The following is an 18442-nucleotide window of genomic DNA, read 5'->3' on the forward strand; positions in this document are numbered from 1 at the left end:
TTGCATTATATATATATTGAAATTGTAATTATTTTATATTTTTTCTCATATTTTTTCACTTGTTTAAAAAACTTTTTAATTTTAGGTTTTTTTCTCTTTGAAAATGTGTATCACCATCACAACTATTTTTGTTTTGCTCAATAAAAGAAATACAATATAATTTTATGAAATAAGATATAATAAAGTCAAAAAGAAAGTCTACACAAAGGAACCACACCCCTATACATGTATCACTTGCCCTTTATAAAGGCATTACTGCCTCTTATAACTGAAGGCTTCAAGGACTATAGAAAGGAGATTGGGGAACGGAGCAATGCAGTATTATCCTTGAGACATGAAAGAAGGTATCTGTAAGCAAAGCAGTTTTTTATGTTGTTATTTCTTGGTTACATAAACAAAGCCTGATATGGTTCTGTAAAGAATATACATCCACTTCCATCCTATACCGTTTCTGTTGTCAGCTACACACTATTTTCAGCATTCTGGTGCAAACCGACCTTGCTGTGATGTTTTGCAATGCCAGCACTAGGCAACGGGTCACAATTGGACAGTTGTCCAGTTAGCATTGTTCATCCTCAATGTTTGTCTCCTCGCAGAGCATCTTGCTCAGAATGGGTCTTTTTTTTTTTAAGGGCACTATAAACCAGTAAAACTCTCATCTGGGTCAGCAGAAAGAAGAAGGAGAAAGAAGAAATACCCTGACAAAAGATACTGAACGTGACTAGCTTTTCATTAAAATAGCCTCCTGGAAGATAAATGTAAATTATGGAAGGAAGAAATGAAACTACAATTTTTAATAATATAAAACCCTAATTTTCCATTTTAAAATTTAGTGTGACATAAAAAAAGGGCTCTAAGGTGGTCTCCCACCAAGAACCAATCAGATTTAGACCTGGTTACCTTTCTAAAGGTTACTCAATTCTGTGCCTTTATTTTAAACCCTAGCCCCAGGAAACTACATTAGGCTGGGATCATTCAACAATTACTTATTTATTGAATTAAATGCTACCTATGTCTCCAATAGGGCAAGTTGAATGATGCTATCCTTTGAAATAGTTTTCAGAATAATTTTTATACAGCTACTGCAAAAGCCACATTACAAATTTACACATTTCATTAGTCCTTAATTGTATGCCAAAGTAGACAATGTCAGCCAAACCATACTACACCATGTATGTACAGCTTGCTTGCAGTCAGGATGCTACTTCCAAATGGATATTACAAGAGGGCAAAAACAGTTTGAATACACTTAAGTTTAAAAAATAATTGCTGTGGTTTTCTTTTTTTATTTTGTATTAGGTATCATCTCTGTAATTTTTAAGCGGATTATTTCACCAGGACAGATAAGGTGGAAGGTCTTCTGCTGTCTAGCTCAACCTTGGAAGTATCTTTTTGATAGTAACTCCTACGGTTTGCAACATTCTTCTTCCTGAACTTTGATAAGCTACTATCCATCTAGATTTCTAGAAAGCCTTGAAAAACCGGCTCTTATGTCAAGCATTGCGGTAGAGCCTGATAAAGTTATTATTGATATATATATGGGATGTTGGGAGGAACTGGCAGATTTTATGGTGTTTTTATGACTTTTGCTGTTTGAAAGCAGACCAAAGTTATAGTCCCTAACAAGAGTGACTTTGTGTCTTTTAAATAAAGTACACAAGCCCACATAGTTTTTGATAGCTATCATTAATAAGAATCGATATAAAGTGTTGAGATATATAAAACTTTCATATGGCATTGCCCCATGCAGACTATCCTTCCATTCTTCCCTCCAACACAACAGATTTGTAATACTTGGTATTTGGCAGTAAGTTTGACTATCGACAGGATAGTTATTATACTTAACTTTAATTTATTTAAAACACTCAGAAACAGCTCTCAATTTTTAAGAAAAGGGGGAGGGGAGCATAGACAATAGTGCCTAGGGAGCAAATGCAGCACACAATTGAGCTGGAACTAGATAAGGCTCACCTAACCCAAAACAAGTTCTGCTTCAAATACTATATGATTATACTGGAACCAAAACCCTATTTTGGTTTCCAACTACATTGTCCTTCATTCAGTTTTTCTGCCTGCATAATTTACCGTTCAAGATTTCAGACTGTATAAAAGAAGGTTCACAGGTTTACCTGGAATATTAAATTGATAATATTCAGGGTCTTCTGATTCTTCTTTAACTGTTACCATCTCAAGTCCTGAAATAGAAACAATTAATATTCCATTTGCATGGGTAATTAGTAATCTAAATGAATGCTCACCCTTTGCTGTTTCATATGCATTAAAAAAATCAACACATTCTGAGTTACCCGTATTTTTCGGAGTATAAGATGCACCAAGGTTTTGAAGAGGCAATTTTAAAAAAAAGGTAGGTAGATATATAGAGGGATAGAGAGGGATAGAAAGAAAAATACAGTAGGTAGGTAAGGAGAGAGAAAGAGTAGGTAGATAAAGGGATAGAGAGAGAGAGAAAGAGAAATACAGTAGGTAGGTAGGGAGAGAGAGAGGGTGTAGGTAGGTAGAGGGATAGAGAGAGAGAGTAATAGAAAAAGATAAAGAAATACAGTAGATAGATAGGGAGAGAGAGTAGGTAGGTAGATAGAGGGATAGAGAGAGAGAGAGAAATACAGTAGGTAGGTAGGGCGCGCGAGAGAGTAGATAGGTAGGTAGATGTTTCCAGGTGTATTTATCCATGTGCTGGACAAAGAAATCATTGACAATCTGCAGCACCTAAGACTTTGTTTCTGCTGGCACAGAACTTGATCAATCTAATTTTCATAAGTCACTCTAACTAAAGAGCTTTCGAAAGGAAAAAAAGTTTTTGCACTCTGCAAACCTCCCAAAAATGGACCTTTTTTTTTTCAAAAAAAAAAGAGAGGCATAAATAGCCTTGGGGGGGGGGCTTGCAGAGTGTTCCTGGGGGGGGGTATGAGTAAAAAATGGCCCGTTTTTCGCAAAAACGGGCTCGTTTTTTGTCAAAAAAAAATTGTGTGCATAGCCTTATGTAGACTTATAGAGTGCTGCTGGGGGCGGCAAAAAATGGTCCATTTTTTTCTCATTTCTGCCCTCCCCAGCAGCTCTCTGAAAGCCTCCATAAGGGTATGCACAGCCATTTTGGTGAAGAGGGCGGGGCTCCGGGAGGCAAAAAATGCTGCATTCGATGTATAAGACGCACCAAGATTTTCAGCCTCTTTTTAAAGGAAAAAAGGTGCATCTTATACTCCGAAAAATATGGTAACTGCAATTAACATGTTAAAGCCCAAGTTCATGCAACAAATGGACTCTCAACAATGTCACTATTATAAATAACTGATTGTGTGCCGTTGAAGTCTGTGCTGACTCGTAGCAACAATGATTTGTCCCTATCCTGGTTTTCCAAGTGCACTAATCACCATTATAACTCCATTCATCTACCTTGACAGCCAAGGTGGCGCAGTGGTTAAAAGCAGCACTGCAGGCTACTGCTAGATCAGCAGGTCAGCGGTTCAAATCTCACCGGCTCAGGGTTGACTCAGCCTTCCATCCTTCCGAGGTGGGTAAAATGAGGACCCAGATTGTTGGGGGCAATATGCTGACTCTCTGTAAACCGCTTAGAGAGGCCTGAAAGGCCTATGAAGCGGTATATAAGTCTACTGCTATTATTGCTATTGACAGAAAATTGTAGGTTTTTTTCTTCTTGAGAATTATCAGATCAAACCCTAATCTAGCCTATCACTCAATTTTCAAAATCAACCGAAAACAAAGTATGTACATATTTATTTCAGTCCAACTAAGAAGCATGGATAGAAACAATCTGTAAGAAACCCACTTGACATTTGCCAAGTGGGTTGGCAGCTGTATTTCTACAGCTGCAGATAAACCACATGTATCTAAGGATTGGTTAATACAAATCACTATATAGACCAATGAAAGCTCAAGATTTTTCTACGTTGAAACACTGAACCACAGCCAATTCTACATTCCTTACGTATTGCAATGGGTAAGAATTGTTAGTCACCAGCTGTGCTGGCTGGAGAATTCTGGGAGTTGAAGTCCACAAGTCTTAAAGTTGCCAAGTTGAAGATCTCTGCTGTATCAGATATTATAAAACATTTTTGTTCTTCACAAGGTTTTCCTGTTACTGCATGTCTTATGAATGAGTATTACCATTTAAACAATGTTTGTTTACCTGTAGTGCAGTATATAAAAGACTCCAAAATTTGAAAAAGAACTTATATTTTTCTATTTCTTATTTTTACATTCAAATGATTTTTTTTACTTAAGCTTTTAATTTTTTAAGAAATTTACACCCAGAATAAAGATCCAAAAAGTATGTACCGTGTTTCCCCGAAAATAAGACTGGGTCATATTAGTTTTTGCTCCAAAAGATGCATCAGGGCTTATTTTCTGGTTAGGTCTTATTTATACAATACAATAGCAGAGTTGTAAGGGACCTTGGAGGTCTTCTAGTCCAACCCCCTGCCTAGGCAGGAAATCCTATACCGTTTCAGACAAATGGCTATCCAACATCTTCTTAAAGACTTCCAGTGTTGAGGCATTCACAACTTCTGGAGGCAAGCTGTTCCACTGATTAATTGTTCTAACTGTCAGAAAATTTCTCCTCAATTCTAAGTTGCTTCTCTCCTGATTAGTTTTCACCCATTGCTTCTTGTTCTACCCTCAGGTGCCTTGGAGAATAGTTTGACTCCCTCTTCTTTGTGGCAACCCCTGAGATATTGGAACACTGCTATCATGTCTCCCCTAGTCCTTCTTTCTATTAAACTAGACATACCCAGTTCCTGCAACTGTTCTTCATATGTTTTATTCTCCAGTCCCCTAATCATCTTTGTTGCTCTTCTCTGCACTCTTTCTAGAGTCTCCTCATCTTTTCTACATCGTGGTGACCAAAACTGAATGCTGTATTCCAAGTGTGGCCTTACCAAGGCATTATAAAGTGGTGTCAACACTTCACGTGATCTTGATTCTAGCCCTTTTATTATGTAGCCTAGAACTGTGTTGGCTTTTTTGGCTGCTGCACACTGCTGGCTCATATTTAAATGGTTGTCCACTAGGACTCCAAGATCCCTCTCACAGGGATTGAGCAAGGTACCACCTATACTGTACCTGTGCATTTCATTTTTCTTGCCTAAATGTAGAACCTTACTCTTTTCACCATTGAATAAGGTTCTACATTTTCAGGGAAATACGGAGCTAAATGCATCCACCTAGCTGCCATCTTAACTCGGGCTTATTTTAAGGATATTATGAGCATCCTGAAAAATCATGCTAGGACTTATTTTCCCATTAGGTCTTATTTCCAGGGAAACAGGGTACTATTTCTGAAAAGGTGTGTGACCAGTCAATTATCCAATTCATGGCTGGAAAATAGACAATTGCACTTGCGTGGGGGGGGGGGGGTATTTAGAAAATCACACTTGCAAGTAAGTATTTTAGCAATAGCCATAATTTTTATGGATGTTCTTGGTCAAATGACAGAGGAAATAAAATGCAGGACCTGACGAGGCTTCAATTTCCCATGTGTAAATATTTCTTATAATTATTATGAAAGGTTAGGACCAAACCTTGTATTAAAGTAAGTTCCTAGCAAAGAGACATTTTCAAGATCCACTAATTACAATGTAAGTCATGCAGCCTCGCTAGGCCATGAAGCTCATTAGTAGAAATTTGGAAATGACTAAAAATAATTAATGGCTGCTTCATATTAAAAATGCATATTTTTTGAAAAATTCAAATAAAACATGTATATTAGGAAAATGCACTTGACAATACGTTTCAGGGAAATATTTTTAAAAAAGCTTCACATAATTTTGACAGCAGAGATACTTGAACTTCTGCTCTTATGGACACAGATTGATGTCAATTCACACACTGCTGTGAACAATATCCTTGTAAGTTCAAGGAATTAGTATTTTTCAAAAGAAACAAATGCGTACCAGAATCTTCATTGGGCTCAGTCTTCACCTGAATGGAACTAGAGAATAGACAATTCTCGGTGAGTATAACATATCATATGAATTTATTCTGTCATTTGATTCAACTAAATGAGCACTCACTAGGTTAACTGGCTCTCCAGGATACTAAAAGAAATATTCTTTCCAGACTTCCTATGCTTCAAAGGCTTTGAAAGGGCCTTAAAATAGTTATAGCAAACTTTTAGACAATTGCATCTGATGTGCAACTCGATCCAAATTCCTCATTAGATGATTAGCACAAGCCAGTTGTAGGTGGTTCTGGCACTAAAACCCTAATTTTAAACCATAAAATTAAAATTTTAGCATTACGGTTATGACAAATCTGTCATCCACAAACTTGTGAATTACAGCTAAAAGACAGAAATACTGAATATTTCCACCTCATGCTTTGCCACTGGAAAAAAAATACTATTATACTGTTTGTAGAAAAGCTGTAGGAGAAAAATAAGGCGGCCATAAAATGATTTATACCTTATACCTGGAGATGTCATCATGTGTGACGAATCTGAAAGACGGCCTGAAAAAAAATGAAAAAAGAATCTATTAACACGCAAACATTAATCTGAATACAGAATATATATGGGAACGTAAAATATTACAGTTGATGAAGAAAACTCATATTTTTCCTGTTACTATATAATTGTATGGAACTTTTATAGTTCCATTTAGCATTGATAGCTCTTGATTGTGTTAAAAAATATCTGGACTATCCACTTTTATCTCTCTGTAAATTCATTCAGAACTTTGTCAGGAGAATTTTGTACACCCTCCCGCCCCCCCAGTTCTAATGGTATAGACTCTGTGTCATGGCAATGTTATTCAAGGCTCTATGCCTTCCAAATTACCATTACTGAAAATTCTGATAGCATATATTTTTTCAATATGAATAAACAACTGCAAAATCTTAGAAAGAAATGTGTTGCAACATGTAAGAGATGCACAAAAAACACCTTTTAAAAAATGTCAGTTGCAGGGTCTAGCATAGAAGCAATACAGCACACACATACATATAGTAATAGGAATATTCTTATTTGGCCAAGTGTGATGGGACACCCAAAGAATTTGTCTCAGGTGTATATATTCAAATGTATATACAGATGGCATTGGGAATAAGTTGTGAAACAGACAGGCTAGCTTTGCAAATGATAGTTTCTTTAATTATATGAAAAGAGGTGCTGTTTTAAATGCTTGTGCACAAAGTTTTCCTCCCCCTCTGCCCAGGCTTTTCACAGCCATACAGGTCTGCAATATCTGAGACAATTATATAACTTCTCAATAATAGGATTTGCTTTACTATAAGAGACTACCAAAAATAAATTCATGCATGAGATGTTGGAGGTGGGTGGGGGTGGCATAACCAAGAAAATTATTCTAGTCCCACAAAAGGCTGAAAAAAATCAGAACTTTCAGTATTGTATACTTCTTTTCAGGTATCAACTTATGTTAAAAAAAACCTACATAATTGCTACTGTATAGAAAATGATTTTTTAAAAAGATCAAATTAAGACTCACCTAAATGTTTCTTTGGCTCAAGGAAAGGTCTATATAAAGAAAGAACAAATTCTATTATTCTACAAGATCTATTTATAAGCATAATAATGGCATTAAGAGGGTTCAGATCATGTCTTCAATATTTTCTCCATATTTCCTACAACCATCTATAATGTTACAAGTTCCATTTTGGACCATAGATGGAAGATGAAGGAATGGTGAAAATAGTATAAACAAACATATCTGATTCACAGCTGAATGGTATCATTTGTCACAGTTTTAGAAAGGAAATTTCCACACTATTACAAATTAATTTAAAGTTTTATAGAGAAGTCTTGGTGATTCTGTGAAATCATTGTTCTTTACTAAAATCTTCCTCTTTTCCAATGCCAGAACAATTGATTTCTTAGAAGTTTCGAACGTTTATTGAATTATCTGAAGAGAAAAATATGTAGTGATAATGATCTGTCCTCCTCATATAAGCATCCCATCTGTTCCCAAATTTGGTCTTTTGAACTAGGAAGGATATGTTCTTCCTGGGAAGGGTTGCTCTCCAGGAATCTGCATAGGTTTATATGGGACTCTGTTGCTACATGGAAACAACTGTCCTGCTAGAAAGTTAAATGGCATTAATAACCCCTATTTACATTCTTTATGCAAAGTAATTTAAGAACATTTTGCTGCAAGCTCAAAGTTTCTCGGGAAATTGAATGCAAAATTCAGTTTGTACCTTTTGATGATAAATGAGATTCCAGATTTATTCTCCAAAATCCACTTCAGTGTTGAGACATCATAGCTGGAGGGATGTTTAAAAGCAAGTCCTTCTGGAAGCCCATGTACTATCAAAGCAGATGGATCCCTCTGAATCTTATCATATGGCACAGGAACTACTGTTGATTTTCCTAAAGCTTTACCTAGATAGGAGAAAATCAATTTGTACCGATGAAGTAACATTTCTGTTCATAAAACAACAAAACAATAGCAAACATGTCCTTTTCTTTGATGCCTGAACTTGTTCTGAAACAAAAATCAGCCAATAATTCTTTCTATGTAGATGAAATAAATAGTTTAACTACTCACTAGCCCTCAGGTCTCCAATGGAGTTCTCTGATTTAGCACTGTGAACATAACTAATTATCCACACAGAATCCTGATTTTCTTTTTTTTAATTTATTTATTTATTATTTTAAAAAATGAGAAGCTGCTATACTTCAAAGGAAAGCATCATCCTGCAGCAGCATCTTTATTTATTATTATGACACGCTTTCTCTGTGGCATCTCCCTTATTATGAAACTCTCTCCTCAATGGTGCATTTAGCCTCTATGCGATTGGAATGCTCCATAAGCATTCCAAGGCTTTATTATATTTGAAGGTTTTGACCCCTAGTTATCCTTTGTGGAAGCATTTATCTATATTTGATTTTGTGGGGTTTAGTTATAAATTTGTAATTTCATGAATGAGGCAGATAAAGATTGTAAGTCAATCAGTCAATCCTAAAAATGAGTTTTTGGGAGGTAGTACCAGTTGAATCTGTGTGTAGACATATGCATATCAGCACCTTCTGTGCAGGAACTCAGCACATGTATGGCTCTAACCAAGGTTAGTGTGTAAGGGTTTTTTTTTGGGAGGGGGAGTGTCTGCTTTTTCCTCAAATTGCATCTTTGTGTTTTTATGAGTGGGTGGGAGATTTTGAATGGAGCAGTCAAATTCAGTTTTTTTCACCACATCAAATTTGGTCTTGTTCTATTTTCATAGAGGTAATCTGCTGAAATCAAGGCAGAGACTGAGATTTTTTTTAACCTAAATTCTTTCCAACATTCTGCTGGTTTGGAAAGAATAACAAGCATGATCAAGAACTAATTCATTATATTAGTTATTATGAAGGTTAACTTTATGTACAATGTATATTTTATTTATATAGGAATTTATAAAATGCCTTTACTGTATAATTCTTAAAAGAAATAAAGCAAGCTGTATATACCTAGTTAATTAATACCAATCCCATGAAACAGATAGCAACTCACATTCATCATTGAAATAGAATTCAAATCAAATCTTGATCATTTAACTGCCTTCCTCAAATCAAAATCAACTGCATTTAAATCTAGAATGAGAAACATCACAGTTCTTCTCTGAAAAGCAATTTGGATTTAAAATTAAATATTTACCGTAGCAAATACAGAAATAATCCTCAACAGATTTCTTTAGAGCTTCCATTTCCACAACATCTACAGTCATCCTATTATCAAGAGAGGATGATTTTGCCTTCTGCAATTCTACAGCTTTTGCTTCTTCATTAATACCTAGGAAGAAATTATGAAATATGAAACTGTCCATAAACTACTAATTTAAATCACGAGTCTATCTATATATTAAGACCTTTCTCAGACATCCCATTTCTTGTGCTCAAACTACCTTGTCAAAATAATAGCAATAGCACTTAGACTTGTATACTGTTCCATAGTGCTTTACCGCCCTCCCTAAGTGTTTTACAGAGTCAGCATCTTGTCCCCAAACAATCTGGCTCCTCATTTTATCAACCTTGGAAGGATGGAAGGCTGAGTCAACCTTGAACTGGTCAGGATCAAACTCCTGGCAGTGGGAATGCAGAGGTAGCCTGCAATATTGCATTATAATCATTGTGTCACCATGGCTCTATAAAAATAAATCATATAAAATAAATTTTCTTACACAGCCAGCATTGTTGAATTAGATCTCTAGGAATGCAGTTGTTTGGGAAAAAGGCATTATTTAGACACACTACGTGCATTATGGATTTGATACTGTTTTAATGAACTTCTGTAAATTATTATTATATATGTAATGTATGACTAATTTTTAATATATAATTTCCAGAAGATTTTTGGGGGGAGGGGGCTTCACTTTTTAGAGAAAATATGATACCAATATTCTGTTTCTGAAAAATCCATTAACTGGACATTTCCCCAATGTCCTTAATAACCCATAATCTAAGCATGTCAATTATTTCCTACCATTCCTCACTGGTCCTCTCAATACTCAGCACCAGTTTGCAATTATGGTAAGACATATTATAATGCACTGCTTTCTGTTCTGGGGGTGGTGGTGAAGTATAATGCTACCAAATGCATAATCTGTTACCTTCTGCTACAGAAAATGGGCACGGAAGTTGCATCAATGTTCTCAAAATAGCCCACCTTATTTATTTACAGTATTACTAGACATAAAAGGAATGTTACATGAGCAAAAATGTTTATGTACAGATTCTAATCAACTACACAAGTTTAGAAGTCTGTGAATTTCTGATTCAGACTTACAGTACTTCACAAAATCCTTCTGAAAATCTTTTCTCGTATTGACGAAGGCTCTTCCTCTCTCAGTGCCCACCACAAACACATCTGTTTCATACACAGCAATGCAGGCAACCTCTGCCTTAGACTTGGCAAGCTCTTTGCACTATGGAAATAAAAGGTCGCCATTTAGAACTGTAAAAGCAAGAACTAATGTTTAATATGAAAACGTATATATACACACTTAATGATTTTTTCTCTCTCTCTGGCACTGTTTTATTTTTTAAAACCATGGCTACAGCCTGTTCTGCAAAGGAGAGCTTTTTCACAGAAAAAAACCTGCACAAACTGAGACCTATGCAAACAACAGTAATAAAAGAATGTGACGTCTACAGTATTGCTGTAGGTGCTAGATCAGATTTACACAGTATTCCGCTTTATTCACTTTTACCAGTTTCTTAACATCACTACAGTGAATCACTACAGTTGTTAAATTAGTAACAGTTGTTAAGTGAATTTGGATTTCCTATTCACTTTGCTTGTCAGAAGGTCGGGAAAGGGAATCCCATGACCACAGGACACTGCAACTGTCATAAATATGAACCAGTTGTCAAGCACCTGAATGTAAATTACATGACTATGGGCATGCTGCAATGGTCATAATTGTGGGAAATGATCGCAAGTTACTTTTTTCAGTGCCATTATAACTCTGAAAGAACTGTTGTAAATTGAGGACTACCTGTACTATACTCTGATGCAATGTTAAGAAACAATGGTCCAGATTGTCAAATAGTTCTAATCTGTTTTGAAAATGAATTGATGATTAAAGAGAAACAGACAAACATATATATAAAAGTCCCTGGAGATATAAGCCCTGCAGGAAAAGTCACAGTATAGCAGATTCTTATTGTATCTTACCATTGACTCAAGGGCTGACATGAGAAAGGTAACCACCATTCTGCTTTCAGATGAGTCCTCATCATGACTAGCTGCTGCTGCTGCTGCCATTGTTGCTTGAGCCATTTTTGCTACAGAGAAGAAAAAACTGTGCTGTTAGTCAAAATTATATCTGAATATAAGGATTTACCCTCCTCTAAGACACACACACACACACACACACACACACAGAGTGAAAACCACATTATAGATGATTTGGGAGAGGAGCTACGGTTTATTAATGAAAATATTAAGTCACTCAATAAATTTACTGGAGCACGGACAATTACCAGTTGAGTCACTTGTTTTCCAAATCTTTCCCCATTTTTCTCACTGGACATTTGGAACAAAGGATTACCACTCAGTATGAGGCAGGCAATTACATGCCTAGCAGTTATGGCACAAAGAAAAGGTGATGCAAAATTATGTCATTTGTATATGTCATGGTAACACTTTTGAGATTTCATAAATTTCCCAATGTACCTTTCCAAAACATTCTAAATTTAGATCCATACTTTCCAATTCTGATAAATTTTGTTGATATGTTGGATCTTGGAATCCATTCAATCTTGGATTCCTCTTCTTCCTTTTTTCCACAAAACTTTGTGCTTCCAATTCTTTCTTCAATTCAACTAAACCTTCATTTGAAAGCTCTCCCTCAGTGTTGGCTACTAACTTTTTCACATATTCAGTATCAGGCTCTAAATCAAATAATTTTATGTGTCGACATTTTATTTTCATTTGGGTCAAATCCTTCAAAATTATTTACAACAGAAAATGTTTCAAACATTATGTCGAATTATTTCCTGTGCATTTCACATTAACATCCTGCCATGCTACTTTGACATTTCTCATACAATGGAGGATAGCGTAGTCTTTCCAAAATTCATGCAATGCTACCCTATCATCTTCCATTGCAACTATGGCTTTGGCAAATATTGTACATATATAATTATGCCTGAAATATCAGGATGACTCCTTGATCCATAGGGATTGTGAGGAGAGATTTGTGTTTTTGATAGATAAAACTATATCTTGTGGAGAGGGATTGTGTCTTTTGGTGGGTCATTCCATGTCAAGTGGTCTGGGGCTCCCTGCTCGACCATCACCGATTTCAATGAAATTTGGTGTGAACATGCACACACGTCCCTAATGAACATTGGTAAAGTGTTACATTTGCCAATGCAATACTTGCGGAGATAGTCGTTTGTTTGACCCCCATACTGCAGCCTTCTACATTATGACCCTGAGGATTCAGCAAGTTTGAGGCATAATATCTCCGGCAATATTTTGTTGAGAGAAACAAAACCTGGCCATCTTGTACAACTTGTTGTGCTCTATTAAACAAAATAACAAAAACATTCTCACGAATGATCTCCATCTAGATAAGTTGGAGCAAAGTTGGCCGAAAATGACTGCGGCTCGAAAAAAGGTTAAAGTTTGGCTTTTTATATCTCTGTAAGGAAAGGTATGAGAAAAGTGAAACTTTGTGCGTAATACTTTTGGAAAGCCACACAAGGTTTTCGAATATAAAATTTCATTCTCCTACTGCTTTCCAATAGTTTAAAATTGAGTGTAAACGTGACGGTTTTTGTAAAAACGCCAAAAATATGGTATCTTCAGCTCACTTTTACAAAAAAAAGACCTCCTGGGAACTGTTAAAATCATTCCCATTACAAAGAGCATGTTTTAAACCTCCTAAAAAATAGGGTTGGTTTTCCATCACTGATGTACAAAGCCCTAAAAATAGGGACAAAGTTGAGGAAGTTGTATGACATCACATGCATTCTATTACTGTTTCATCTTGCTTGTTTTATATAGACATCATTACTACTATTATATTGCGTTGGTCTATGGTGACATTGTCATTACCAGTTAAAGCACTTGATACAGCAACCCCATCGCCATAGGGGGCACGCGCAATAGCCATGCAACACCAGCCAAAGGTGGGTTTCTTGGTCCAGGATCCCAAGGCTGTAGTTTGGTTTCTTCCTCGACATTCCAAAGCCTTGTATGGGTATTAAGAGCCAAGGTGGCGCAGTGGTTAAATGCAGCACTGCAGGCTACTTCAGATGACTGCAGTTCAGCAGTTCGGCTGTTCAAATCCCACCAGGCTCAAGGTTGACTCAGCCTTCCATCCTTCCGAGGTGGGTAAAATGAGGACCCAGATTGTTGTTGGGGGCAATATGCTGACTCTGTAAACCGCTTAGAGAGGGCTGAAAGCCCTATGAAGCGGTATATAAGTCTAACTATTGCTACTATTGCTATTGCTATCTGTCCGGTTCCCAAGCCAACAATTCGGCAGATCATCCTAGGTTCCCAAGCCTAAAGTGAGTATTTTATATGGTTCCCAAGCCGAAGTCCGTACTGTTCGTACTGCCAAATTCAAACGATTGCTTATTTATTATTGAATTTACACCCATATTCTTTAGCGTCGCTTCTGGGAATTGATATTGTCGATCTGATGATGTAAGTGAAGACGCTGGAAGCACGCAAATAAGATGTAGTTCTGGAACCCAACAAACATCTTGTCTTTCAGGCCAATAAAATGAATGAGCAGCCTCACAGATGCATAAATGTTACCAATGCATCATTTTGTTCGACAAATGATTTCCACAATGTTGCTTACCCACCATTTTTTTTTTCAAAAATGCAGGCAACATAATAACTGGGAAATATGTCAGCCGATTTTAAATTCGGATTCTTTTTTTTTTTAGGTCATGTTTTTACTGTATTTATATATGTATTTTGAAGACTGTATTGTCCGGGCAATTCATTTTAGATAACTTTTAAAAAAACAACAGACATACTGATAGTGATAATGATAATATATGTAATAATTATAACCATATTTATAATTATATTAGCTAATTTATATATTAATTATACTAGCGTACTTATAGTTATAAACAACGTTTATATTTTACTTACACATAACAGTGATCTTTCTTAATCTAATTTCTACCACTTATTTCTAACCATTGATAAAACCTATTCCACATTAAATGTATCTCCTTTGTCTTTTATTTTCAATGTCAATCTATCCATCTCTGCACAGTCCAATATTTCTCAAATTATATTTTCATCTGGTGCTGTGTCCTCATTTTTCCAATACTGTGCAAAAACTATACTCGCTGCTGTCAATACAAGTTTATAGTCCATTTATCATAACTTTCTGGTATTATACCTAACAAAAATATTTCTGGCTTAAATCTATATGCCACTTAATTATCTTTTCCAGCCAAGTGTGTATTTTCATCCAATATTTTCTTGCTTTCATACATGTCCACCACATATAATAATAAGTACCTGGAGTCTGATTACATTTCCAACATTTGGGGGACATGTTGTTAAACATTTTTGCTAACCTTGCTGGTGGCAAATACCACCTGTAAAACATTTTATAAAGATTTGCCTTATATGTAGTAGCCATTGTCAATTTGTAATTTCTATCCCAAAGTTTTTTGCCATTTATCTAGTTCTATAGTATGCTACATTCTAAATCATTCTTCCAGATTAAATCCAAAGTGTTACATACTCTTTGTTACCATGCTCAAAGCAATAACACTGACAGTATTATCTATTTCTTTCTATAAGTCTAAGATTCATAATTAGGAAGGTTTTTAAGGCAGTACCAATAAAAAGCAGATTTGCCAACTTTCATCCACAAATGCATATCAATATATATTGATATCCCCATCCATATACCATTTTGGGAAACGCTCCTTATATGTTGTTCGTCTGAGCTCCGAGGTTGGCAATTTGGTTGCAAACGTTTCGTCATCATTTGAGGAGACATTATCAGTGCGCTTTGAATTTTACTCGTCTGTCTGAACACTAACCTTTAAATACATTTTTATTGATGCACATTTGTGTGACTGTAACACCCACATTAATTTGCATCACATAAAAAGATATTTAAAGGCCAGTGTTCAGACAGAAGAGCACAATTCAAAGCGCACCGACAATGTCTCCTTGAATGGTGACAAAACGTTTGCAACCAAATTGCCAAGCTCAGAACTTAGACCAACAGCCCAATTACCAATACAAGCTACAATACCATTCAAATACATTTCAAACATTCCTTATTTTCAAAAGCTAATAAAAGTTCAGTTTGTATGTTCATACCTATTCTCTGCATTATAAGAATTCTGCACAAATAAAATGGAACCTGAAATAACAAAAAAAATGTATCTGAAAAGTGGTATTTTGTACATAAGGCAAGTATTGTTCTATGACTTTTCTAAATTGGGGAAAGGGGTTAGATCTGAGTCCCCAAAGTGATCAACATCAATCCCCAAGGTTTGATAGAACTATCCAAACGGTTGATAATATTATTCATAGTATTTTTTTTTGCTTAAGGTAGCATTTATGAAATTATTTACATATAATACAGGTAACCCTCCACTTATAACCACAACTGGAACTGGAATTTCAGTTATTAAGAAATGTAGACATTAAACAAGTCATTAAATGACTAGATCCAATTTTACTACCATTTCTATCAGAGTTGTTAAATGAACCTGGCTTCCCCCAAAATGACTTTGTCATATGCCATATGGGAAAATCACAAATGCTCATCACATGACCACAAGATTCTGCAAGATGCTAAATGTAAACTAGTTTCCAAGTACCCCAATTGTGCTCATATGTTTGTAGTCATGGTTGTAACTTCAAGGATGGATTGTAAATCACTTTTTCCAAGGTTATCTTAACTTCAAACCATTAAACAAACAGACATAAGTCAAGGAGTACCTGAAAATATTTGGAGTCCATTAAATCTGAATAATGGTGAACTGAAAGTTTGGGGACCACTGGGCTAGGCAACTTAATTCTTAATGTGTAATGTTGAGTGCTAGACCATACAAATAGCCTAATAGTATATATTGCTGCAACAATCAGGATCCTGTCATCCTGTTAACGTAATATAAATGTTTGATAAAAAATATGCCTCCCTATTTTATTGCATGTACTTCTTAATCTCATGCATCGTTACTCAGATATCCCACTTAATTTAATTATCTTTACTAACAAAACTTATGGCTAGAACCGCAGCCTCTAAATATAATGAGATTCGTTTCTAAGTAAATATACTTACAACTGCTCTTTTAATGTTAAGCATCTCTAACATTACAAAGTGAAAAGTCTTTCCAATTGGAACAGTTATAAATACGGTGAAATATATGCATACATAATTATACTTCCCGCTTTTGTGGTGTTATTTTAAATAATTGTACATATTGTATTTGAAAGCTTCCATATCAACAAAGAATGTTTCAAAAATAGGCAACATTTAGAGGAAAAAGACTTACTAAATAGTTCAGACGACATTAATACATCAATATGAGGTAGTTTATTGTTTCAATGAGGATTACACAGTCCCATGTTCAAGTTCCTACTTCACTTAAGAAAAGACTGGCTATTTTGGGGAAGTGGGAATGGAGGCCCAGAATATATGCTGCCTTGAGCTTTCAAAGGAAAGATGTGATATAAATGTAATCTTAACAGTAAGTATTGCTAATTCACTATACTATGTGTTAGGTCCAATAATAGTAGTCTAGCTTCTATCCAAAACACTTAAGTAAACCGAAGGTAAAATTAGTCTTTGCCAACCATTCAACTGAACAAGTTAAAACGTGCCCCTCTAAGAAAAGCTCTAAGAGGGAATTGACTAATCTAATTAAGAGAAAAGAATCGGACTTCTATAAAGTATGGAATAATATGTATAAGTGGCTAGAAATCAGAAGCCAAAACACAAAATAGGGAATATAAATATATGGTGATACAAATAATGAATATTATTATAAGTGTTAATGCTACGTTTGCTACTTTATAGAACAAGTTTAAAGCAATAGGAAGGCAATGTAGAAGGGAGAAATATAAAAGCTAAGCAAGAAAGCTGATATAGAAAGCTGTGAAATTATTGTATAGTTATGTATGTTCTGTGTTTTGTTTTGTTTTTCTTGTTGTATCTTCTTTACTGTTTTTAAAGATTAAAACCTTCAATAAAATTATTTTTTAAAGAAGAAGCTAATTAGAATCTCATGTAAGGACTTAGTAACTAATACCTTTAGGACTTTGAAACTTCAGCCATTTTTTTTTGCCAAGACTGGCCTGAAAATTAACTTTATTAAGAAATGTAACTTTCTCTACCATATTTGTATAGGGAAGGACCACTATGAAGAGTAATCCATTTAATCTCAATTAGCCAATGCTAAAAATACATTTCAAAATAAAAAGTGTTACAAATTTTTTAAAAAAAGAACAGGCAATTACAAATGTAAGTGTCTGGAAAATGTTAGGGTGACATTAAAATATCTGTTAAAAGTTCTTTCAGCTGACAAATGTTCATGTACCTTTTAAACCTTCCTTTATCAAAATGCATGATACAAATGCAACAAATAAAAACCCTACATAACAAAACATATTAAAATATGGCTGGTATTTGGATTAGATGGGAGATCTGGGCAGCTCTCACCCTGATGGTATTCTAGATGGCCTTAAAGATCTGGCTGATCTACCAATGCCTCAGGGTAGGGGGGGGGGATAGAACCTTAGTTGTGTTTGTCACATGCTACATGTTTGGATATTAGTCCAATTGCAAACTTATTTTTATTAGTGTCCTTTTATTTATTTTGTTCTATTTGTATTATTTTTACATTGTGAGTCACCCAAGACTATGATAAATGTCTTACACCCCAAGTAAAATAGCATTCAGTTGAAAAGTATGCAACATATTTTAGTGAAGAGAAACATATTTTGCATATCTTGTTCAA

General features: G+C 35.3%; 1 protein-coding gene across 6 annotated transcripts in view; it reads right to left on the bottom strand.

Moving 5' to 3' along the window:
* Positions 1-18442, bottom strand: part of GTF2I (general transcription factor IIi) — a 69898-nt gene that overhangs the window by 46385 nt on the left and 5071 nt on the right. For all 6 annotated transcript variants that reach the window (XM_087717203.1, XM_087717202.1, XM_087717207.1 and 3 more), the window contains exons 2-10: positions 15795-15837; positions 11649-11758; positions 10758-10896; positions 9630-9764; positions 8191-8374; positions 7482-7510; positions 6441-6486; positions 5931-5968; positions 2130-2195 (exon numbers count right to left, since the gene is read on the bottom strand). In XM_087717203.1, the coding sequence (XP_087573329.1) occupies positions 2130-2195; positions 5931-5968; positions 6441-6486; positions 7482-7510; positions 8191-8374; positions 9630-9764; positions 10758-10896; positions 11649-11758; positions 15795-15807 (760 nt within the window). In that variant the 5' untranslated portion in view covers positions 15808-15837. The remainder of the gene's footprint in view (positions 1-2129; positions 2196-5930; positions 5969-6440; positions 6487-7481; positions 7511-8190; positions 8375-9629; positions 9765-10757; positions 10897-11648; positions 11759-15794; positions 15838-18442) is intronic.

This window comes from Thamnophis sirtalis, unplaced genomic scaffold (genome assembly GCF_051295495.1).
Source record: "Thamnophis sirtalis isolate CommonGarterSnake01/CBP01778 unplaced genomic scaffold, rThaSir2_p1.2 scaffold_6, whole genome shotgun sequence".
In the NCBI taxonomy this organism is placed as follows: Eukaryota; Metazoa; Chordata; class Lepidosauria; order Squamata; family Natricidae; genus Thamnophis; species Thamnophis sirtalis.